The sequence below is a fragment of the Cygnus atratus genome, chromosome 14, assembly GCF_013377495.2.
Source record: "Cygnus atratus isolate AKBS03 ecotype Queensland, Australia chromosome 14, CAtr_DNAZoo_HiC_assembly, whole genome shotgun sequence".
Taxonomy (NCBI): domain Eukaryota; kingdom Metazoa; phylum Chordata; class Aves; order Anseriformes; family Anatidae; genus Cygnus; species Cygnus atratus.
In genome coordinates this window covers 5877683-5902294 of record NC_066375.1, presented here as the reverse complement: position 1 = coordinate 5902294, position 24612 = coordinate 5877683, and the positions used below count along the sequence as shown (strand labels likewise).

The 24612-nt window shown below is 53.7% G+C and overlaps 1 protein-coding gene across 5 annotated transcripts in view; it reads left to right on the top strand.

The window, feature by feature from the left end:
• FLT4 (fms related receptor tyrosine kinase 4) overlaps positions 1-24612 on the top strand; it is a 55361-nt gene that overhangs the window by 3941 nt on the left and 26808 nt on the right. For 4 of the 5 annotated variants that reach the window (XM_035570941.1, XM_035570942.2, XM_035570943.2 and 1 more), the window contains exons 2-3: positions 13821-13917; positions 20148-20422. In XM_035570941.1, coding sequence (XP_035426834.1) covers positions 13821-13917; positions 20148-20422 — 372 coding nt within the window. Of the gene's footprint in view, positions 1-2141; positions 2272-13820; positions 13918-20147; positions 20423-24612 lie in introns of those variants that run through there. The other variant, XM_035570945.1, reaches the window with a different exon arrangement.

The window sequence follows — 24612 nt, the reverse complement described above, 5'->3', positions numbered from 1 at the left end:
ACCAGGGAGTCTCTCCTGGAGCTGTTTCCATGCTGAGGTAGCAGAAACAGGTTTCAGCCAGTGACTTGTATTTCACCTTACAACTTCTCCCACGTGCTAATTGTTTTTCTTGCTGCGTTTCTGCCCCCGCCTCCCCCCGGCGAGCATCTCCAGCGCTGCCTTCGCGGGCCAAGCCTGGAGGTGCCGTGGGACGGACGTCATGCGCTAATGAGGGAGGATCAGCTTAGGGGGTCATGAAAAGACTCCGGACGTACGGGACGGGGTGGTGGGGAAAGGCAGTGAGATATTTCGAGTAAGTGCTTCTCTGGCTGAGCACAAAATAACAAAATAACAAAAACAAAACAAACAAAAACTTTCTGTGTAGGGAAAGGCAGCAAGGACCCCAGGGGTATCACCAAGAAAAAGGGCTGCAGACCCTCCTGGTCTTCGTCCTCAGCTGCTGATGGGCAGAGCCCTGGTGTGAGCAGAGACGAAGGGGACAGATGAGGTTTTTACCTGCCTGCAGCCAGCCCAGGGCTGCTTAAAGCTCTCCGCAGAGCCTGAAAAACCACTGAAACCAGTCTGGCGGCAGAAGGCTGGGCAAGGGAATAAGCTCAACCCTGCAGCCACCCTCAGTGCACGCAGAGGGAAGTGAGCAGGCGCGTGTAAGGAACCAAAGCAGCTCAGTGATGCTCTTGAGACCCATCGGAGTGGCCACCCCTCGTGCATAGGGGTTAAGCCTCCTCCTGGCCATGGCTGGGTAGGAACCAGACGACACTGGTGCGCGGTGCTGGTGACGGTGACAGCGCCTGCCTTGTCCCCCCACGGCTGCACACACGGGCACGCCTGGGGCAGCTCCACGGGGAAGGGTTAAGCCAAGATGAGCGGTGCCGGTGCCAGGCTCGGTGTCCAGGTTCTCCCTGGCTGAGGTCAGTGGTGGTTCATGGGAAAGGAAAAATTGGCAGCTGGGCCGGATGTCCCTGCATTTCCCCTCTTCCTGCAGCCGCCTGAACGATGTTCCTTATTTAGCTTTCCTGACGGACAGGAGGAATCCGATGGCGGAAACTGTCACTGCCTGATAACAGCTCAGGGACCTCTTTATGATGGGCGGCACGGCAGGGAGCGGGGCAGTGCTTGGCCTCGCCAGGCGGGCAGAGATGGGCAGCCGGGGTTGCCCTTTGCACCCTGGTTTAGGGGCGGCTGTGGGTAAGGAGGGCAGGGCACTTGCAGCCCTTCCCTTTGGGCTGCTGTGTGTGCAGACCCCCCCGGTGCTGTTCAAAAGACTCTCAAGACCAAGAAGCAGAGGCGAATATATATTATATATGTTTTTTTTTTCTTATTTTTGGTGATGGGTTTGAGCTGGTGGATGGGGAGAGTGGAGGCATGGAATGAACCCCGGGGCCGAGGCCAGGCACGGTTTTCTGCTTGCAGGCAATGAGGATGTGAATGGCAGCCAGGGCTGAGGGGCATCACCAGGAGCTGGGTTCGAGCAGCGCCAGGAGCCGTGGCCGAGCACACGCACTGATACTGGGAACAGCTCCCCATGAGGATGCGCCAGCTGAGCAGATAAACATTGCAAAGATGTTACTGCCTGGTGTACTGTCCCCTGCTTTCTCTCCATAGAAGATGGCATCTCGCTAGTGTCTGAGCCATTTTCATATATGTGCCCATGGTGACCAGCCCCAAAACCACAAAAGGTCCCGAAATGCAGCCTGTATTTCAATGTATCCATTGATTTTTATCTCGCATCTGTGGAGGCCACCAGGCTGCTCCCATACCAATAAGAGCATTGTTTCCATGGCAATTAATGTATTTTAAAAGGGCAGAATGTACAGAGAGACTATTTTTAAAGAGCAAGCCCTAAGCAAAGCAGCTCTTACCCCTGGACGGGACGCTGGACTCCAGGTTTGACTCCGTGCAGTGCACAGATCGGCGATGCTGTGCTGTGTGCTGGGACACCAGGCATGGTGAGCTGGCTGGTCAGGGTGGCATAGGGCTCACGTGGATCCATGCAAAGAGCCCACCATGGCCCTGCAGCCCTGGGAGCAGCCCTCTGCTGCTCAGGGAGTTTCGTGATCCCTGGGGCGGTGAGAGCTGCGTGCTCCAGGGTGCATGTCTGACCACTTTGGGTCTAGCTGAGAAATATTGAAAATCTTCCTGCAAGACTGTGGACCTCGGCTGGACCTCGCAGGAGTCATTTCTGTGCCCTCTGAGCAACCCCTACCTGACCATCTCACCTACCTGAGCATCTGCAAGTTGTAGGATCAAGGATCCGGTCATCGAGCTATCCTGGTACCTCAGCACCAAATGCTTCTCTCTTCAGCTAAGCTCAAACTCCTTTTGTGTTGTCTTCCTGTGGTCAAATGGCAGGGAGATGGGTGTGCAGGGAGCTGCTCTCCCAGGCTGGGTGTGTTGCTGTACTGGCCGCCTGCAGCAGTGCCAGGGGTGTGCGCAGACCTGCTGGCTGTGAGGAAGCTGCGGGAGCCCCAGCCTCCTGCCCCAAAACCAGGGCACAGCTCGATCCCCATGGGATATAACAGGGCCTGGCATCCTCCCTGGCTATTCTGGGGCAGAAAAAGCAGCATAACTCATAGTGTGAGTTATTTGTTTAAAACTACGCACGCTTCTTGTGGCGTCACTTCCTAGCGTGATGCGCGGTCCCCAGCACAGCGAAGTGAGCTCACTTCCCGCTGCACCTTCCTGGCACAGGCGTCACCTCGCCCGGCTGAAGCCACTTCAAAGTTTAACACACAGTCTAATCCCCTTGCCCTGCAGTCAGTGAAATGAGAGAGGCTTTTTTTTTTTGGTCCGCTCCATCCTCATAGCGGTGGCAAAGGATTTGCCCCCGCGGAGGTGCCCGGGGACGGCACCATCCGTGCCCCTCTCGCGCCGTGGTCCGGCTCCTCCGTGCCAGGGATGGGCAGACCCTGGCAGGGGGTGAAGCGAAAGAGCCTCCTGAACCAAAATAACCGATGGCCCCCGTCTTGAGAGACGAGGCCAGGAGGTGGTGGGATTGTGCAGAGCGAGCAGTAGACAAAGGAAGGAAGTTTTTATTACTGGGCCAAATCCTGAAGTCCTTCAGTTTCAATTAGGCCCGTGCCTCAGTGATGATTTCAGTGGAGACTGGTCTGAGTAAAGAGAGAAAAAGGGCTTCAGGATCTGGCCCCTGCGTAATTCTGTCACGTGGGAAGCTTATAAAGAATTTGCAAGCTCATGATGGCTTTCTTGCGGGGCTGGTGCTAGGGCTGATGGCAGCTGGGCCTCCTGCCTGGGTCACTGTCCCTGTCCTTGCTGGGGGTGTAAAGCATCAGTCCCACTGGCTGGTCAGCCATTTTGGCTGCTGGCAGGATGGGCAGAGCCCATGGGGCTTGGACACATGCATTAAGGTCGGCCTGCACGTCCTCCAGACCCACGGAGGGTTTTAGGGTCCTCTCTTGGATTTCTGAGTTAGGCGTGCATGGGCTCTTTGTGCATCAGCAGGTCTTTAAAGACTTGCTGCTCTCGTGTGTCCCCCCACAAACAGCTATAAAAAGCACAGGGATGCATAGCAGGGCCTGGAAAACTCTCCAGGGGTTTCCCCATATGGCAAAGGTGTGTGGGTCCCTCATCGGCTGGGGTAATTAATGTGTGCGTGTCCATGTGCTGACCACAAGGGCTGGCTCTGGGGCTCAGCTGCCTACCTGTGACTTGTTTTCCCTGTTTCTGAACTACTGGCATCTACTGAGATGGATGTTAGATGTAGTGACCTAAATATATATAGAGAGAGAGAAACAAAAGTAAGGGTAAAGTCAAATAGTTTCTTCAACAGTAAATCTTGGTATTTACCAAGGCAGGAAGTTTGGGCACGAATTGCGGTTTATACTTGGATTTGGGAGTTGCCAGCTCAGAGTGATGTCAGTGAGCAGAATGGCATCCAGCAGGGGTGACGGCATCGAGCGCCCACAGAAATCCATCACTCTCGCTGTGGGTTGGCCTGGCCCGAGCAGTCCCCAGTGAGGCGTAATTTGGTCTAAGTGGCCATCATTCCGTCACAGCGCTGCAGCGCTCGGCCCTTGGGAAGCAAAGGGCAGAAGTTTAACGGCGCGTCCCCAGAGCAGGGGGCCGGCTGCGGTGTGGGATGTTCCCACAGGAGGTGCACGCGTTCACACCAAGAAAATCCGTGAGCGGATTTTTTTTTTTGTCTCAAGTGACGCGAATGCCCCGATACACTTTGGCTCTTGGAGCTGATGATTATCATCTCTTGCTGCAGCGGGTCCCAGCTTGTGGTCGAAGCCGTGCGCCAAGAGAAACTGGGAGCGTGCATGTTTGCATCGTGCCCTCGGTGCCGCGGGCAGCCCCGCGGGGCTGGCTGTCCTCGCAGCACCCCGAGTTTCTCCATCTTCGTGTCTCTCGGCCCGGCAGGGAGCAGGTAGAGTTACTGACCTAGGGTGAGGAGCAGCCCAGCAGAACCCTATGTGCTGGCAGAGCCTTGCCGCACTCTCCTGCAGAGCCCTTTCCTCTTGGGGACCCTGCAGAGAGCAGAGTAATATTTTTATTACCCACATCAGGGAAGACTCTGGGTTTGGCCAGCTCCAACTCCTTTCAAGGATGGCAGAAAGCCCATTGTGCAGTGTTTTTCAGGCAGGCTGAAATGTCTTATCTCCTACATGGCTGTAGAAGCATTCACCCCAGGGACCAGCACCTCCCGTCCTGCTCACGTGGATGCCAGGAGGGCTTTTAGATCTGCAGCGAGTGCTCAGAGCTCTTCCAGCAGCCTTCCCTGCTTGTGCACGTCTGACCTCGTACCTGAGGTTTCCTTCCTCTGCCGCTACCTCTGATGACTAATTCTCCTTTGAAGCATGTGCCTGTGATCTTCCTGCCTCCCTCGTGCCCACCGCGGCAGAGGGGTCGTGCAGCTGCGCACGTGCGGGCGTGCATGTGAGGAGCTGCACGTGGAGGGGGGCCCGTGCGCTCGAGCTCCCCAGGCAACAGGGCTCTCTCATGCCCGTGACCGCTCTTCCCTTTGCTTTTTATTATTATTATTATTATTTTTAGATTATACTTGATGCTTGAAAACCCAGCTTTGATGATCAGGAAGTTAAAATTCCTCCTGCCCTTTGCTTGCGTTTCCTCCTTTCTGGACCCGTCTTCATCTAATGTAGCTTCTTCATGTCACATTGACTCTGGGATAAATCTATTTTCTTTGTTCCATGTTATCTTTCATCAGGAGCTGCAAGGATTCCTTCTTTTTTGCTTGATTTTTTTTCTTTTTTTTTTTTTCCCAAGCTAAAGCAGCTCAGTTCCTGATGCCCTACCCTCTCTAGAGGGTAGGGATGGAGGTGCAAAGAGGCTGCGTGATGGGCTCTCAGGGAGCCTGGAGCAGATGGAGGATTGAATCCAGGTTTTCCAGGGCCAAGATAATCATCTAATTGCAAAACAGTTTTGTTTTTTTCCCCATTTGCCATGTTCATCAGCTTCTCCTGCACTCAGCAGCCGGAGATCAGCTTGAGGATGGGTCATGCTGTGGAGAACAGGCACTGCCAGCCCCGGGGCAGCTGCGTGGTTTGAGGGCTCTGCATTGATTTCCATTCACAGCTAAGTAGCAAACATCTGGATGCAAACTCCAGGGACATGGAGACGGAGGAGCAGGTCTTTTCCGCTTGGCGTGGTGCCCCCCAGTCCAGCTGCATGGCTTGCAGGCCCCCAGAGAAGCCCAGCACGGTGTGCCAGGCTGCAGCAGCCTGGCCAGGGAGCTGGCAGGGTTTGCAGGGAGAAGCTGGCCCTGATGGTATATGGGGTTTGCTTCGGTGTCCTGATCAGCCCATCCGTAAGCCGACAGGCTTGGGAAGATCCAGACTTCAAAGGCCAGCAATTAAGCCCACACACATCAAGGAAAAAGCAAACCTGCAAGTTGAATTTTTCTTTTGAAATGCTGCTGCCCTTTTCTCTCTGTGCTTAGCGCCGACCCTCGGGCTCTTCCTGACTTCCTGGTCAGCTGCCTCCTCATCTCCCACCGAGAGGTAGATGCCAAGGCCTCTCTTAGCTTCAACCCTCTCTTCCCTGCTGGCACATCTCTGGCTCGCTTTGAAGGGCACTGCACCAGAGCACAGCTCAGGGATCGGCTGGTGGTGATGTTGTTAATGGTGTCAAAAGTGAGGATGCACAGAGACCCTGGTCTCAGCACCGTTTCTCAGGCTTTTCCCTTCCCTGTGCCCACCCTGCCTGGGTGCTGGGGCTGGGCTGGGGCTCTGCCCAGGTTGTCACCAACCACAGCATGGCAGGGGGCTCCCGCTGATGTACCCGCTCTGTTTTGGCAATAGGCAGTTTAAGACCTCCTGGGTGAAACACCCAGGTCACTGGGTGTAAGTTGGTGGTGACTTGTCCTCTGGGAGCTTATCCATCTCCTTGGGAATCTCTTCGTGGGTATCCAACAGCGGCAAAATCCACAGTTTAGCTGAGTTGCATAAAAAAGTTGCTCCTCACAACTTCATCTGCTACAGTGTGAGGAGCAAACAAGAATAATTTCTTTTAGTGTCTTACCTTTTGTTGTTATATAGGCTATCATTTCTTCTCAGTGGCTGAAGATCTCTCTGTAGCATCCCATGGGTCTGTACCCACTGCGGCCAGATGTAATTCAGCCCAGTGAGGGTCCTGCTTGGATAGAGATGGCTTGGAAGTAAACTCTGAATCCTGCTGAGCAGTTACAGGTGGGTTAATTGGAGGTGGAAGTGGTGCGAGCTGATCCCAGACCCCCGCAATGTCCCCACCCATCCTGGGCATCCACTTGTGCTGGCAATGCCTGTCCCCCAGGTGCCAGATCTGGACCCACTTGTTTCACACGAGCTGGGGACCATCCATGACATCCCTTCAGGTAAACGGTGTAATAAATGGTGCTAATGCTGTTACCAGTCCCCTAAAAACCCCCATGGTTTAGCCACGCACCCAATAGGGGCCACTGGAAGCGGGGTGGCTGTGTATGCTAAGCAGGGTGGCTCTGCCCTGGGCTCCTGCAGAGTTGGTGGCAGAGTGGGAGCTGCCACAGGCTTTTGGGGAGGTTTGAGGATTTCTGACCCTTGGGGGGGAGTGAGTCCTGTGGACAGAATAGGTCCTGTTCCTGTCAGGAGGTGCTGGGCTCCCCCTCCCCTCCCCACGCATCCCGCTGCGCCAGAGCAGCCCTCCGAAATGTCAGGGAGAGGAAGCAATCCTCGGCTTGTTAGTTTCTACAAGGAAATAAAACACACAGATGGCTCGAGCATCCTCTATCTCAAAGGCAGGAAAAGGATTCTCCGGGCAGGAGAAGGCAGCCAACAAACCCGGAGCGATCCAGGGAACGAAGGACCAAACAAAGCAGTGTCTGGCCAGCCCCTGGCCAGCAGCAGAAAGGGTGGGCCGGCGGCTGCGAGGGGAAACGGGCGCTCTGATGTGAGGGAGCATCCCTGGCCGAGCCAGAGCAGCAAACAGCCGCTCCCCCGGGGCGCGGGGAGGCTGCTGACAGCAGAGATCCTGGAGGAGGTCTGCAGGGTGGCCCCGGCTGACCCGCTGCCCCAGGCCGGACATGTGGTACCTGACAGAGGCTAACTTTGGCTCAGGACGCAGCCTCTCGGGGAGGATGGAGTAGGGAGCGAGCACCGGGGGGAGGGAGAGGAAAGGCGGCAGGAGACAGAAGCGCAAACATGGCCCGAGAGCATGGGGCAGGGGGAGGGGAGGAGGAAAAAGCAGGGTAAACCTGGCAGGATGGAGCAGGAAACCAGGCCGGAGCGAGCAGGGCGATGGTGAGATAGTGCTTCCTGCGGGGGGAGAGGGAGAAAGGCAGACAGATAAACACCCCCAGACGGGCGCTCGGTGGCGGCCTTTGGGATGCTGCAGGTCCCCAGGGTGTGGGTGGCTGTGCCAGTGCAGTCCCTACAGCAGCACACTTGGCTTTAGGTATAGGCACACCACACTGCCTCGGGCAGCTGGGCTGTGAGATATCCTGATATAAATCCACACCTGGAGGCACCCAGGGACCAGGACTGGAGGACATCAGGTAACTTTACTCCTCAGGATGTGCCCAGCTCTCTGAAAACAGGCTCTGGCATTGAACTCCTCCGTTTCTGTCCCCTGATGAGGTCACCAGCTTGAAAGTCCAACAGCTAAAGGAGCCCAGAGGGTTCACACCTCATTCCCCCTCAGCACAGGGGTTATGAGATTTTTGTGCCTTGCCAGAAAAAAACAGCTAAGTCTGTAAGTACTGAGAGGCAAAAGAGCCCCTGGGGTGTGTGCACTGAGGCCAGAGCAGCCTTTTGAAGCTGTTATGATTTTGTGTTGGACAGCAGGGCTCAAACACCCATTACGTTTTGTGAGTATTGATTAAATTCCTGTAATTATTAATCTCTTGCCTCCCCTGAAGGAGGACAGGCAGCCCTGTTTGGAGCAAAGGAGCACCTAATGCTTTGTGAATATCCACGAAAGGGTGAGGGCACAGCTTACCACACTTGCATGTGATGACATTTCAGGGATTTGAGGTCCATGGATGGAAATCTTCATGGCCAGGGGAGCGTTGTCTCACCCAGCATCGCCTACTGGGAGAGAGGCTTCAGAACTGAAGGAGCTCCTAGTGCACAGGGTCAGTCATGTGCCAGGGACAGCAATGCTGATCCTAGCATTGGGTGCAGAGGGGTTGATCCTATGTGAAGGAGCACAGCCTCTGTGTTTAAGCTCTTCTGGGACAGGTCTGAAGCTCTAGTCAACCATGGGTTGCAGAAAAAGGAACACTAATGAAGTTCATGAAAGACAGGACCTGCTTCCTTTGCCCTCTCTGCAAATGCCTGGGGGGGTGTCTGCCTTTCTATTGTTATCCTTTTAAATGTATTCATTGCTCACGCCTCAGCAGGGCTCTGCGGGCAACATGGAAACCTTTAGCACAACACCTCCATCTTTCCCCTGGCCCCATGGTGAGCATGGGTGGCTGCCAGCCTGCCTCGCAGCCGCTGGCAGAGCTGGCTCTGTTTTGGTGTCCTTTCCTACCATGCATCACCCTGTCCACTGGTAGGCTGGAGAGAAAACACCCCGTGTTTCATCCCCACGGCAGCTGGAGCATGCCATTCATTTCTCATCCTTGTGCGATATCTCACCTCTCTGCAAAACAAGCCTTCCTCTGTGCTGGTGAGCAATGGGAGGAGGAAGAGGAGGAGATGACAACTGTGCGTCCAAATTCCCCCCACTGCTCTGCCTGTGTGCGTGATGTCTGTGCTTTGCTGCTCCAGCCCGCAGCTGGATGCCTGCCGTGAGCAGAAGTTGTTCCACGTGGGAGCTTCACTCCCTGTTTCCCCAGCTGCCTGCGAGGTACCAGTATTTTATCATTGGCTTGCCGGGTGCAGGTCTTTGCTCACGTAGGAACTATGGTGTGTGATAACATGTCCAAGTGTGTGCCTTGCCCTGCTTGTGAAGGAAGAGTCTCACCAGGTCTGCAGCCTGCAGGGGCAACTTGGCACACTCAAGGGTTCAGGCTGGGGGTGAGACCCAAGAGGAATGGGAGATGCTGTGCAAGGGGAGCCACGGTGGGCTATCCAGTAACACCAGGCCTTGAAAAATCCCAGGGCTTCCAGAGTGAGGTTGAGCCCTGGCCAAGGACAGCCCAGAAAAAAAGGCTCATCCATGGTGCCTTGTGTTGCAGTCTCAGCATAAGGGTAAATTCAGGGGTCCATCCTGGAGTTTTGGTCTGGGGATTTGATTAGCTAATACAAACCTGACAGAAAACAATTTTTTTATAATTTTTTTTAATAGAAAGTGTTGTCCAGATCTTGAGTTCCTGCCTTGGTTAGTAGGGATGTTCACTGATTGGGAATTTCTGCCTGAATGCAGACATTGAATGGCGACATCAAGAGCAGGTCCTGGGGCGCTTTGCTCCATGCAGCTCTGGTCACAAAGCCCGAAGGCATTAACTTTGTTGGCAGGAACATAAGCTGTGTTGGTTTAGCTGGGGACATGCAGTAACCACAGCCAAAGCGATCCAGCCCTGCACTGGGGAAGGAAGTCAGCGAGAAGGACAGAGTGTGAACAAAATCCCTCTCCGGAAAGGCGCCCCGTTAATCAGTCAGCAGGGCCGACTCAGCAGAGAGGGAGGGAAGGGGAAGCGAAGAGGGGCTGAGGTGGTGCGTGGGGCTCAGAGGCAGGATCCAGCACAGGGCTTCCTGCAAGCGGGAGCAGATGGAGAGCAGGAGCTGTGCCATGCCATGGCTGCACCTCCCCTCACCCTTCCATGGGTTTCCAAAGCCATTGCTTGCTGCAGCAGGGTAGGCTCTGGTGCAGGCCTTGCTCCATGGTGATTTAGGCATCTGCAGCCATTGCAGGGGAAAACTCAAGATATGCTCAGGGGTGGAAAGTGATGAGGCCAGGCACAAGGCTGGAGCAGCAGCCTGCAGGCTGCTCGGTCTTTGTGAGGCATCCTGGGGTGCATAACGCTTCCCAGGGGAGTGTTGGCTTCACAGCCAGGCAGGCAGAGCCCCGGGGTGCGGGACATGGCTGTGCACTATGTGGACAGCCCTGCTGCCATGCCGAGAGCTGCAGTGGTCTTGGGGTGCAGAAAGAGGGGTGGAGGGGGCTGGAGAAAATGATGGAGCAGCTGGCGATAAGGAGAAGGTGCAGCCTGGCCCCTTTCAGAGCCGTGCGCTGAGAGATCAAGGCTAGGAAAACTGCTGGGAAACACACTTCTCTGAAAATAGACAAGGTGTGAGTGGCTGTGGGATCCTGCTTCCTCTCCCCGCATCCCATCAATCCCCTTCTGTTTATTTTAATATCCTGCTGCCAACTTGCTTGGAAACCATCTTGAAAAAACAAAGCTTGCTGGGGCTGCCGCATGCCTTTTTAATTACATTAATGCTCTCCCTGCGCAAGGACGCACTTTGGTGTGCACAAGCAAGCCAGGTCTGCTTGGTGGGCTGCTTTATCTAAAGCTTTGCCGAGGCTGGAGGTGGGGAAGGAGAGGCTCAGAGGAGAGGGGACGCTCCATGCTCTGGAGACATCTCCTTCATGCCCTGGGATTTGCTGGAGACACAAACCACCTGTACGTCGCTTAGCGGAGATTTAATGGCCCAGATCAGTGCTGGGGAGAGAGAGGCACCGGGGAGAGCCATGCTGAGGCGGTCACTCCCACGGGGAGGGAAGGGGCAGCAGGGGGATGGATACAGCTACTAAGCACAGAGAGAGACGGAGAATGTTTTTTGGGAAAGCTGATGGCCTTGAAGATGCTTTTGCAGGCTGCAAATGGCTCTGTGCATCCCTTGCCTTGGCTGGATGCTACAGGTGGCTATGGGTACTGGTACGGCAAGGTGCCAGCCCCAGTGTGGGGAGTCCTCAAAGCTGCCATCAGCCTGAGACCAGTGAAGGGGCAGGATGGCCACCAGGGCCGGCCTGGAGCTGGCCACCAGCCGCGGGAGCGTCCCTAACCCTGCACTGCGGTGCTTTTGGAGGGAGCTGCGGTTCCTTTTCCTGTTGTACTTTCGGAGGGCCACAGACAGGATGCATCTGCAGGAATCCCACAGCCTCAACCTGCACAGATCGTAGTTTTTCTTTCTTCCCTTCCACCCCCCAACGCTGTTTGCAGCAGGTCACCCAGCGGCACGTGAAGGGAGGCAGGGGGTTGCTTCCGTGGCCTTCCTGCCACCCCCAGGCCCAGCGGCAGTGCAGGCGCTTGCACAGCATCAGCCAAGAGGTTCCTACCACCCCTGGCCATGGGTTTAGTGGTTGAAGTAGTGCCAGGCTTTGGGGATCAGCTTGCTGCTTGCTGCCCAGGGCACCGGAGAGATGAGTGAGTTTGCTGGCTCTGGCCAGGCCCATGGCGAGCCCGGGTCTTTCCCCTGCTTGCTGGGGCGATGGACTCACAGGCGATGGCCATCTGGAGAGCTGTGTTTGCACGGGGATAAGCATGTCCGGCATTAATAGGAAATGCAGCTTAGCGGTCAGATTTCTCCCTGCCTTTTTTAATAAACCTCGTTACATTTTGAAGGGATTTTACCAAAAATGTGCTTGTTTATTTTCACAGCCACAGGGCACATTTTTGTGTGTGACATCCCAAGCCCTCCCTCGGGGAAGGGGAGGTGGAGGCACGAGGCAGGGTGTCCTCCACAGGGGCTGCCAAGCACCGCCGGCCCGACTCGCTGGTTGAACACCAAGCAATGGCTGCTGCCGTGGCTGACTCATCGCTGCGACAGACGGTGTCTGTAGGACATGCCATGGGGACACCATACAGACAGAGGAGGGCCAGGGCAGCCGCTGGGCTGACACCGCCTCACATGCACACAAGGGATGCCCCTGTGCCCGGCAGGAGATGGGGGGGGGGGGAACATGGCCTGCTCCCCTTCGTTGCCATGGGGGCAGCCGCGGGGATGGCCGCTGCGGAGCCGCGTGAGGGCGGGAAGGAAATGGAGAACAATTGGGGAGAACAAGGCCGGCGGCCCCAGCCTGGCCGTGTCGGCAGTGCTGCTCGGCACGTCCCTCCCTGGCTTCCCTGTGGGCCTGGCTCCTCACACTGCCCCTCGAAGGCCTGGTGCTAGAGGGGCTGGTGGCCATTTGGTGTGTCTAGGAGCTGGGGGCAGGTTTGGAGCCTTCCCTGCAGGCGCGGCTCTGCCTTTTCGAGGCCTGCATCCTCAGGCCATGGTTTCAAGGTGTCATACAGTGTTCCTGCTGGTTGTGAAACCCCTGGAAACATCGTGTGCCTGAGATCTCTGCCAGGTTTCTCTGTAATTGATAAATGGGTTTAAATGGTATGAGGGAAGGAGACAGACATGAGCATACCACGGTTGCAAAAACCTCACACTTTCACAGAAAATCAAGCTAGCAACATATTTTTGCAATCTTTTCTTCATTAGCATTTAGCATCTACCTGAGTCACATTTTCACATTTCACAACTTTTTTTTTCCCCTCTATTTCTGGTTAGTTTGCTTGCTTGCTTTTGCAGTCACTGAGGATTTTCTTTTAAATTATCTTGCGTCTCCAGAAGCTGGAGTTTTGAGATAAAGATCATGAAGTAATGACGGTCAGAAGCACCATGCTAATGAAAAACAACGGGTATGTCTCTGAGAGTAACCGGTACTTCAAGATGTTTTGTCCATGAGGAGCTCACATAGGGTGCGTGTCTTGCATGCCGGAGATGCAAGCACACCAGAAGTGGGACTCTCCCAGACAAAAGCTGGGAGAAGAAGTGTGTGATAATGTGTTTATCTGCACATTCTGTAAGCCTGGATAATTTCACTCTTGAAATTCCTGTGGTGCAAAGGAAAGGGCGCTGCTGTAATCCCCAAAGGTACAGTCCCCTCCAGGTGACTACAGGTGACTCCTGCCAGAGAAGGGTCTGCTGTTTCCTGAGAGCCTCTCTGTACAAATACAAGAGTTTTGTATTTGTGGTATCTGTGCAGGTGGATTTTTTGTCCCTCCTGATTACAGCAGACTACATATGTATAGAAAAATTGCCTGCAAGACTCTCTCTGGTTAGCAGATACGATCATTTCAGAGCAGTAGTCCAAGTGAGCTCAGCCTAAGTCACCTGGTAAGAAACAAACAACGCTGGACTCCCTGATTTCTGGTCTTCCATTCTTTTTTTGGCCCTCCTCTGTGCTAGTCTGTCCATCTGGACCCAGGAGCTGTCAGGCCCTGGCTCTCAAGATGTTGTTGAAGAGCTGCTTGCTAGAACTAGGAGGCTTGCAGGTGAATCACTTATGTCCCGGTGAGCTAGCATTAAATTATCTTGTAGGAGCAGTCTCATAGGAGATGTTTCCTTCAAGAGGCTTTGTTCCTGTCTGGGCTTGTGATGCCCAGCTAGCTGCTGCCCACAGTGGTGGGTCAAGACTAGCAGATGTTTGCATCATCTCCTTTCTCTCCACAGATCTGGTGAGCAGCTATTCTATGACCCCCCCCACTCTTAGCATCACTGAGGAGGAACACGTCATCAACGCCAAGGACACGCTGACCATCACCTGCAGGTAAGCTGCAAACATACATGGTTCCACCTAGACTGCTCATACCTGGGAGGTGTTGGAGGACCAAGCAAGGAAAGCCCATCAGAGAGATTTTAGCTGCAGCATACCCACAAATTAGCATGGCTAGCTAGAAATCTGCCACATTAACCCAGTGTGAATTCATCTAATTAATTAATTGAAAAAGAAGCTGAAGGTGTCTCAAAGGAGATGGTGATAACCTCTGCTGTAGTCTTGCAGGCAGAAGGAAGACAGAGAAACACTTGCATGATCTGACAGCTTCCTTGGAAGTTTTTTAGGGAAACTGGCTTCCTAACTCTTCTAGTCTTTTTTGTGACATTGCTTGCTCTCACTTCATCAGGGGCTGCTATGGTTGGAGTTCTGGTTTCTAAATCTGGCAGGTCATTTGGGGGACTTGGAGAAACATCCTTGGGAGGAGGCAAGGCTACACTTAGTGGTTGCTGTGAGAGGCTGTCAACTTTTCTGAGATTTAATGCTTTGCCTTGTACACTCAGGGGTGAAGAGAAGCCCCAGCCAGGCCAGGTGAATATCTCTTTGAGAGGACCAGGAGAATCCCTGGTCACGTTGGAGACTGTGGGTCTGAGGTGTTGTGTCTAAACTGATTTGTCATTTGTCCCATGCTGAGCATTTGGCTGCATGTGTTCTCACCACTACCTATCTTAAAAAGAACCCCCCACAAAAAAAGGCGGGGGTGGGGGGGGGGATCAGTTCTTCTGACAAAGCTGGAGTTTCCCTCCAGCAGCTGAAAGTAGATCTCTGCCTGGGATCTGAGTGCTAGGGCCCAATGGGGGTATAAATTCAGCAGGGCCTCAGATGGGTATTTCTCAGCGTTATATATAACCACAGAGCAATTACTACAAACACTTGGCTTGTATTGTGTTCATGTCTTGTCACAAACATATTTAACTTTTCCTGGAACAGATGGCATTGCTCTTACTTTGTGAATCTGTTCATAGCCAGGGAATAGGGACAGAGGAAAGACTGTTAGGTCCATAGTGAACTGATTCCACCTGGTCTGGGAAGCTAAGCATTCGTGGGCTAGTTCATATGGTGGCCTCAGGATTCCCACAGAGCAGGGTGCCTGTGCATGCTGCCTGGTAGCTGCCCTAGCAGACAAGGCCACCTCTGCTTCCCCCATGTGCCTATAGCCCCAGAGAGATATTGGCAGTCCTCTCAAGTTGTACCTCACATGTGGTACTAGACCTAGGGAGACCCTGTGTGCAGCAGACCCAGCAAGGCGTGCCCAGGTCACCCTAGACACTTCTGGCCACCATCACTCACTGCACATTTACTGTGCATATCATGCACAATGAAACACCTGTGTTGTTAATGCAGCTTCAGGCAGGGAAGCCGAGGGATGACCTGTTGACATCCATAACAGGGACAGCCCTGTTGATTGCACATTGACCCAATGCTAAAAGACATACTGAAGTTCAAGGTGTTGTTAAAGAAAACGTCTTCTGCAGTCAGGTGTGAACATACCTACTTAGCAACATGAATTGGAAAGCCTTTCTGTTCAGGTCACCCTCCTGACTGGGAAGGACAAGATTGCCTTTTCCTTGTGCACTTGTTAGGTGTCAATTAATGTGAAGGAAAATCCCATGAAGTGGGAAAAAAAATCGTATTTCCAGCACTGACTCCGCATTGCCTGCCCTTTCAGAGAATATCATACAAACTGCAGAGGCTGTCCAAGTGGCAGCAAGCTCCCCATTTCCTGCTGAAGTGCCAAGGTTTCTCTTTCAGGCTCAATAGGCAGCATCCACAGAGTGTGCTGGCATTGACACAGCTGAGATAAACAAGGAACATTCCTGCCCTTGGCTCACAGATGCTATGTGCGACTGAACTGGACAAATGAAGAGCAGCAGGGCCATCTGCAAACAGTACTAAAACCCATGCACCCTCTGCCCATGTGCTCCCGGGCTGTCCCCTGCCTCTGCATCCTGCTACTCCAGATGTGCTCCTCTGGGGTTGTACAGTGTCCTTTACACCACCCACAGGTGACAAGTCTCAGCACCTCCCGCATAGCTCAGAGGTTCCCCATCTACCTGTGAGCCGTCAAGCCTGAATTTGTCTAATGTCTTGAGGAGAGGATTTTGCCTGTGGGACACAGTTACTTAATTTGAATGAAAGTAAATCTTTCCTGGTCCCTGGATCTCTAATTACACCCAGCTGCTACTCCAACCTCTTCTCTGGACCATGGCCCACGCTGGGAAAACCTGGCTTGTGTTAATGGGAGCTAAAGGGAAAAACACGCAGACCACCAAGAGAACAGGCAAAGGAGAGGGTGATGAGGCAGGGTAGGGCAGAAACAAATACAAAATCAGATCCAGAATCCAGGAATTCTTTGCTGAGCATCACGTTGGAGGTGGCTTCAGTTTGACCTTGCTCTTCCCTTGAGAACAATGTCCTCTGGCTGCTCTTCGAGCTGCCCTGGAGCCAGGAGCATGGGCCTGCTTGAAGCAGTGCTGCAGCAGAAAGCTGAGCTCAAACCCCCACCGTGTGAGACTCCCCTGAGACCTCTCAAGCTTCACCCACCGAGCGTGAGAGTCCCGCAGCCGGCTGTGCTCTCAGGCTCCCCCGCAGCTCAGCCTGGATCTCACACACCAGCAGCTCCTGAGCCACGGCCTGCCTCACCTCACCAGTGACCGGAGCCCATGCCAGGCCATGGGATAAGCAATGCTTCTGGAGCTGGGCACGTTTAACAGAGGCCCAAAAATGCAGCATACCCACGAGGAGTCACTGGATGCTCTGCTTTTTCACACGTCCCCTCATGCAGGCACATTCCCCCATCACCCAGTGCAACGCACTCTTGAAAAGTCTGGACAGAGCGGGGGACCTGTATAGGAGCATTCCCTAAAATACAGATCATGCCAGGGCTGGCTGAGAGCCACAGTGATGTCTTGATCTAGGCATGTGGCACAGCAGGGTGAAGGAGTCGATGGACAGTGCGTCTTTTATTAGCTCCCGTCCTGAGAAGGAAGGAAAGCATATTGTGAATCTCTGCATTCATGCCCTCAGCAGCCTGCGCTGGGGAGAAGCGGGGAGCCTGTGCCGTTCTGTCTCATGAATATTGGAGCGGAGCCCACAGGAGCTGGCTGCACAAAAGCAGAAACCTCTGGAGGGACTGTCTTGGTCCTGGCTGTGCCAGCCCAGCCCCAGCCATCCCATCCTATCCCATCCCGCAGGTGCTGGCCACTTGGGTGGAGAGGGAGCATCACGCAGCCCTGGTATTTAGAAAGGGAAGGGCAAGGGTGTCCTTTGCTGCCCAATAACTTGTTAATAAAGCCGACTCGTAGATGCTTGTGAATGCACAAACCCTACTTTAGCAGAAAGGAAGTATTTGACCCTAGAGCCCTCTTGGCTCCTGCAGAGGAAATGAGCACTGCAGCGAGGCTGTAGGAGCCTGAGGACAAGGCAAAGCTTTGCCATGACTGCTCTGAAGCGGTGTGCAGGGACACACACCACCTGCTGCTCTCTTCTACATGCGTGTGGCTGCTGTGAGCATCCTCTGTGGTGCTGGGGGGGGGGATCTGTCTTATCCCAGCTAAGCCACAGCCAGCTTTGCCCATCATACCACGCTCGGGAGCTTCAAAGAGGATTGAAGAAAAGTGGTGCCAATTGCAATGTCTCCTTTGAAGAGCATCTGTCCCAAAAAGATTTAGGAAAACAGCTGTAGAGAAGCATACAGTGCAACTGTTTCCAGCTGGCATCAGCAGGCTCCGTCGCCCAGAGACATGTTATCACTGAGCTGGAAGAAAACAACTTGGGGAAAAAAAAATCTTCAAAGGTGACAAATAGGAGGGAGAGAACAGTCCAAAACTGTTGCCTGGCCCTTTTCCCAAATGCAGAGGGTAGATTCAGAGAAAAATCCAGGTGAGCCTGGCCTGCCCTCATCGCTGCCTTCTTCCAGTCCTCTTAACACAGCAGTGACACTAACTTGGACTCTAACATCTATGCATTGTGTCCCCACTGGAGCTGGTTGAGCAGCACATGATGCAAGGAATGCCTCGGTTCAGAGCCGCCCGCAGGCTGGTTGTCAGGTCTGTTTGTACTGGCCCATCCACGTTTATATAAGTACGTGTCACTCAGCTACTGCTAGCCTTGATGGTTAATAAAACAAGTGGATCTGATAATGCGTGAAAATCCCAGTGGGTAAACAAACAGAAAGCGGAAACGCTGGAGACTTGTACAATTACCCTGCTCCACGCGGAGTGCCAAAAATGCTTGAGCAAACGCAAAGGGCTTCGGGGCTCCTTTGCACAACTGGGACCTGGAGCTCTCAGCTCTGCTGTGAGAGCAGAACCAGGATGCGCTCTACACCCGATCCAGTGGGGACATGGGCACAGGAGCAATGGGCTTGTGTAGAGGCTGCTGGATGTTACTCGTTTGGAAATGAGATTTACTGTTATTTTTCCACGTGCATGCATAGGAGGGGAAAAGCTCAAAGTTCAACAGTTCTGTTTTTATTGAAGTGTTTGTGAGACTGATCCCTTGGAAAAGCCTGCTGTGATTCATGGGCACAAACCGCCAGGGCTGTAGTTCTCATCCTGTCTCAGGCACTGATGGCATTTTTAATGAACGCAGAAGTTTGAGCTGTGTTAGAGGGGCTGTCCCCAGGAGCACGTGGGTGCCTCCAGAGCCCTTGTAGCTGGTGGCACAGGGACTTTGCAGCATGCTACCTCCGAACTCATCTGCAGTGAGCCAGGCAGCGGGAGCTGGAAGAGCAAAATCTGCAGGAAGACAAATCAGCTGCTGAAGACAAACACAAAGGGGCACGTCTTTCCCCCACGCTTGGACAGAAATCCTGTCCCGACTGCGTCTGAGCCATTGTGCCCTCCAATGGCACCTTATCTCGCTTCCTCCTCGCTGTCCCTTGCCGTCTGGATCCAGCTATTGATGACAGTCACGGTCTGGCTGTGCTTAAAAGCATCTGTCCCAGACCTGCGCTGGCAGTCCCCTGGCAGAGGAGCTGCCTGTGCCAACATGCCCATTCCCAACTTGCATAAAAGATGAACCCAGTTTCCCCTAATAGAGCAAACAGTGCGACAAAAAGCCATTTTTTGCCCCCACAGCTGTCTCTTGCGATGTCTTCTTGTTTTCCATTTCTTTTCTGCGCATTCTTAAGTGACTCTCAGCTACACTGGCAAACTTTCAAGCGTGCACTGGGCCATCTTCTGAAAGGGGCTCTGATTTCACAGGAGGAAACTTCCAGCACGGAATAAAAGCTTGTTTTGTTTGTAGTAAACAAGTGCAATTGTAGCAAGCTGTGGTAGGGCGCCCGTGCGTACATGTGCATGTACAAACCTCCTGCACTGGAGAGCCTTGGCCGTATATAAATACACGCAAGCACGCTCTGTCTGGAGCTTTCTTGCAATTCCTGGATTTTGCTGTTTGTCTTTGGGCCCCTCTGGGTGCAAGGCTGGGGAACAGGCTGTGCGGTCGTGCCCTGCAGCTGGGTGCCTGTCCTCGAGTCTGCGGAGGAGGGAAGGGGCAGCAGCCCCAGCCAGCGGGGAGGAGGTTGGGGTTTGGGGGCTGCAGAGAGCTGGGCAGGGCAGGGAACCCCCTCCCATGGCAGCGGGGAAGGAAATGCCGCCGGCAGCTGAACAGAAGGCAATCAGCTGAGCCTCCCTTTGTTTTCTCCTCGCTCTCCTTTATCCCTGACTCCCCCCTGCTTTTCTCTTCCTCGCTTTCTTTCCAGTCTGCTCTCCTTCCCTCATTCTGCTTCCCACTCCATTCATCACCCCACGAGTCCCAGCCAGCAGCTGCACTGAGCCAAGGGAACTCATCACATCCGTGTGTTTTCTTAATAGCTTTGGACCCTTTTAATAATGAGAGAGAATAGAGAATAAATGGATCCTTTCCCTCAGGGCCCTGTATGGCTCCCTATACTGTTTTCAGTAGCAGTAGGACAAAGTCATGGGAGCAGGAGACTTGCTTTTGAGCAGGCTGATACCTTGCATACCCAGGAGGTGACCCAGGGAAGGGGACCAGCCCCTGCTTGCCTGGCGCTGAGTGAAGCTGCTTGCCACCTCCTCGCACTTGTTTTTCTCTGTGGAGGAGGGCTGTTCCTCCATGCCACAGCCCGAGAGCAGTGGCTGTTTTGGGTTATGAGCAGAGCCGTGCATGCGTGTGGGAGGGGAGCATGGGGCCATTAAACCCCCACCACATTCACTCTGCTTGCCCCAAAGCTAACTCTTCTTTTTGCCCATGGCCAGAGGACAGCATCCTTTGGAGTGGTCGTGGCCTGGGGGCAAGGTGGACCCCACCGGGAAGGAGAAGGAGACCGAGTTCATGGCCTCGGCAGCCCCCAGTGCTGGCCGGGCAATCCGGGAAGAAGACTGTGAGGGGACCGGCACGAAGCCGTACTGCAAAGTCCTGGTGCTGACGGAGACCCAGGCGAACGACACGGGTTACTACCGCTGCTATTACAAGTACATCGATGCCAAAATCGAGGGCACCACAGCGGTCAGCGCCTACGTCTTCGTGAGAGGTAAGAGCCATCCGGCGGTGTGTGCTGGGGGAGCTCAGGTGCAGCCTAGGCACCAGCACAAAATCCGAAAGTTTAAAAAGCCCGACATGCCCGCCAGCCTCCCAGGGCAGAGTGGGGCTGCAGCAGGCTTGGGGAAGGGGCCAAGGGCTGGCTCCTCGCGCTGAGAAGAAAGCAATATCCGTCCACTTCTGGGGGATGGCAGCAGCGCCTGGGATTCAATTATGTCCCGGCCTGGGGGCATCACTCCAGCCAGGCTGGAATGCAGGAATTTAAGGAGCAGGAGCCAGGCCTCAGAGACGCTCTGCCGCTAAAAAAAGCACAAGAGTTAGCTTCTGGGCAGCTGGGGGCTCTCAGAGATGCTAGAGGCAGAACAGGGCTAGGGATGATAATGCTCCATAAAGCTGAGACTGAGAGGGGGAGAGGAGGAGCAGCACAAACTCGCTGTGTGCAGCCTCCTCCTGTCCCCAGGCTGGAATGGCCCTGGAGCTGCTTCCCTATGGCAGCCCCACATGTTCCTTTCCATGCTGTCTGTGCAGCAGCTGCCCCTGTAGACAGGGTTAAGAGATGTGTTTTTGGCGAGGAGGGCTCTCTGCCAAGCTTGGAGCCCGGACCTCAGCTCAGCAAGGGGCTGCAGGGCCAATTCTCGGCTTCCCTGTGCCCCAGAGGCTCCCCTTTCGCTGTCTCCCCCGCTTTCAGCACACTCCAGAAAGATAAATGAGCACTGTCCCCTGGAAACAGTTGGCTGAGCTATTTCTCTTTCCGCCCCCATTTATTAGTTGGTGCAGTTGTCACGAGCCAGGCAGGTCATGACACACAAGATGTGTTTTTCAGAAGTCCCAGGGCAAAGCCAAATTTGCCCCTGCAGCTATGCATAGAAAAACGTTAGGGGCACATCAGAAAAAGCTGGGCAGCTGCTGGACAGGAATTGGAGTCTGTTTGGGCAATTACTTCATCTTACTGGGGGCTCTGCTACTCATCCTAGAACAGGACAGAGCTTCCCTGGGTCCCAGGAATGTTGTGAGAAGACATCTGTGAGTTGGACAGGGGCATTCAGATGTTCTGGAGCATTGCATCAGGATGGAGGCAGAGAGCTGCTTACACGTGTAGCTGAAAATCAGTGCAACCTAACAGGCTTACATGCAGGGTGTGCTTTTGCAAGACTCTGGTTTCTCTACAGATGTGGATTTCCCTTTTAAAAAGTTTGTATTTCGAATCTCTAAGTGTTTCAAGTCAGGTGTGGATGTGCAATCCAACAAACGCCACTTTCTTTGTCCCCTTGTCCACCTTTTCTCACCTCAGCCTCATCTGCAGCTTGGTGATGGCTCTCCTGTTTACCAGAGAACAGCAAGTGTGCATGTACAACGTAGCTTAGGGGCAATGAATCCCACGCTGTCAGGGTGCGTGGGACTCACAGGGTGCCTGTGGACAGCATTTGTGCAACAGATCCAGCCAACACCTCCCAGTGTTGCTTTGCACATGGCCACAAAACACATGTTCACACTCATTCCAATCAGGCTGTGCCCTGTTATGGCTATCAAACATCCAGGAAACCTCAGGGTCCGCCTGGACAGACTTCCCGGGCAGAAGTGACATGTGCAGGAAAACCCAGGCATATGGTAACCGTAGCGATTGCAGAGCATCCAGATAAAGCCCTGCCTGTCCTGCTGAACCGGACTGCAATGTGAAACTGTCCCTGGAGAGTTTGGAAGGGCTGATGTAAGTGTTGGGGATGTTCAGAGACAGCACGATCAGACCACGGATTTATCCACCAGCCTCATTTCTCATGTTAAGAGCTTGGTGAAATTGCCAGGAACAAAATATCTGTGTTTGGCTGGAAACATGGGCTCTTCTGTATTTTACCTGCAACTCCGTTTTCAAGTGAACTCATGTCTCATTTCCCACATGTCTGGTTAGGTTTGTGTTTTATTACACCTACAGATAGTGCTGTAACCATACTGAATGCCTCATCAGGGTGGAATAGGATATGTACAGCCCCCATCTCATAAGGCTTAGCATATATTAATGAAGACGACGCTAAATTATTCCCATCCGACCCATTAAGACAGCCTTAAAGAAAATATGTGATGTGATCAGAAGGGGAGGTAGTGCATGAATCATGACTTGTTGGCAGCAGGACCTGCCCAGTAAATCAGTTAGTTCTTGGCTACCCTCTGAGCTTGGAGGGGACCTCGGAGTCTCTCACCTCTGGCAGTTGTGTGCCTCCTCCCTCTCACGTGCCCAGGGCTTGGGAAAGGAATGAGGAACATGTTCACACTTTGAAACAAATCTGTGATTTCAGAAGACAGCAATTCTGCACTAGTACAAAACCCCAGGAAATAAAGATAAGGATTCTGTGGGCACCCTATTTTCATTAAGAGCTGAGCAATACGTTTCCTGTGTGTGGTTTGTTTCCCCTAAGCTGTAGAAAAACACATTTCACCCAGAGCAGGTTTTTGCAGCATGACTATGACTGAGGCAGCAGTTTTATAGACCAAAAATTGAAATAAATTCCCTTATGCACTTAACAGTGTGAGCACTGGTTTGGATTGAGTTGGACCTAATGTGACTTGAGCAGCAGAATCCCCAAATGGGGATGATTACTGCTTTCATCTTTGACTTGTCATTTTAGATGGGCAGCTTTAGGGGTTGGCTAGCACAGGAAAAGAGTCTCAGGCTGGACAAGCAGCCCTCTTCATGCTGCAGTCCCTTGAAAACGATGGTTTAGCTGCAGTCCAGGTGAATAAAGAGCCTTTAAGGCTGCTGGGGTCATTTAGTCTGATTCCAGCATACCAGAAGCAGCCCCCTGGGGGAACCCCCCGTCTCCCAAGTGGGGACCCACCACTTCCTTATGGACCTCCCCCTCACCCAGGGGATGGTTTCCTTTAACAAAGCCAGACATGACCACATGCTGGGTGGATGCTTCCACAGGCATGACTGTTAGAGAGGAAAGATGCTGGCCAGAGCAGGCATCAGAGACAGCAGGGACCAGTCTGTGTTCAGAGCATCCCTTCAGGCATGTGTCCCTGTCGAAATGGGCAGGCAGGGGCTGCTATTTCAGAAGAAATCATCCATCAGTGAGGCACTGCCAGGGGACGCCAAGCACTCTTTTGTAATTCACTCTCTCTTCCAATTTTGTCTTCATCCCGCTTAGTCAACCTCAGGGGCTGCTGCTGTTTCTGTGCCCTGTTTGGGAGGGTCCAAAGAGTAGAAAACCCCTCAAAGTGAAATATGATTTTTAAAGAAAAGCACTGCCAGCCAGGTGAGCAAGTGCCTCAGCAGGAGGTACTGCAAGACAAACCTCACCCTTTCAACCCTCTGTCTGGACGTGGCTTAGGATAGACGTGTATTTTGCATCTTGGTCTCACCAGCGCTTTCCAGTGAGGAAGAACCCAAAACAGGGACTGTGCCGCCCTGTTAGCTTGCCAGCTCTTGGTGCTCCATGGCTGGTTGGTGCCTGGCACGATGGCTCAGGGCCGTGGGAGATCTCTACACGCTGCTGTCAACCCAAGTGGAGCCCCACACAGGCAACGTGCTGAGCGGGCCAGGACAGACCCCTCTGCAAACATATTCCTTCTCGGCGCTGGCTCCACGTGGAGGAGTTCAGTGTGACGCCCCTGGACTCGCTAAGTCACTTCGCTGATTAATTCGGGCGGTTTTGCTCTTCCTGTCAATATTTGCGCTTGCAGCAGTTAGGAGGCAGCGGGGTGGCAGCCCTGGAAATCTCAGCTCATCTGTTTATCTGCCGGCCGGGATGGCTGCAGGATGACATCTGCATACCATTTAGCTGCGGATCACTTCCTCGCCCGGGAAGGTCGCGCTGCCTGCCGCTGCGCCAGGGCGGCACAGCCCCGCGCCTGGCCCCAGCACGGGGCCACGCGCAGGCACCAGCTGGGCAGGCGCTGAGCGCCGCCGCTTTCACAAAGGGTCAGACCCAGACAGAGACCTCGAAGGGGCCAGGAAAGGGGAGGTCGTTTCCAGCACTGTCCAAATGGCAGAGAAGTGCCGCTCCACCAGAACGGTGTTTGGCGTGGGGGAATCGGCCAGCCCAGGCACGCACCCAGGCTGCTCCCTTTGCGTTCAGGGTGTCTCTGCTGGCTGTTGCACATCGCAGATAGGGCTGATCCGCTCAGCACCACTTCCTCTGGCAAGCTCATGTTGCATTAAAGAAAGCCAGAAAGCCTCCTATTCTT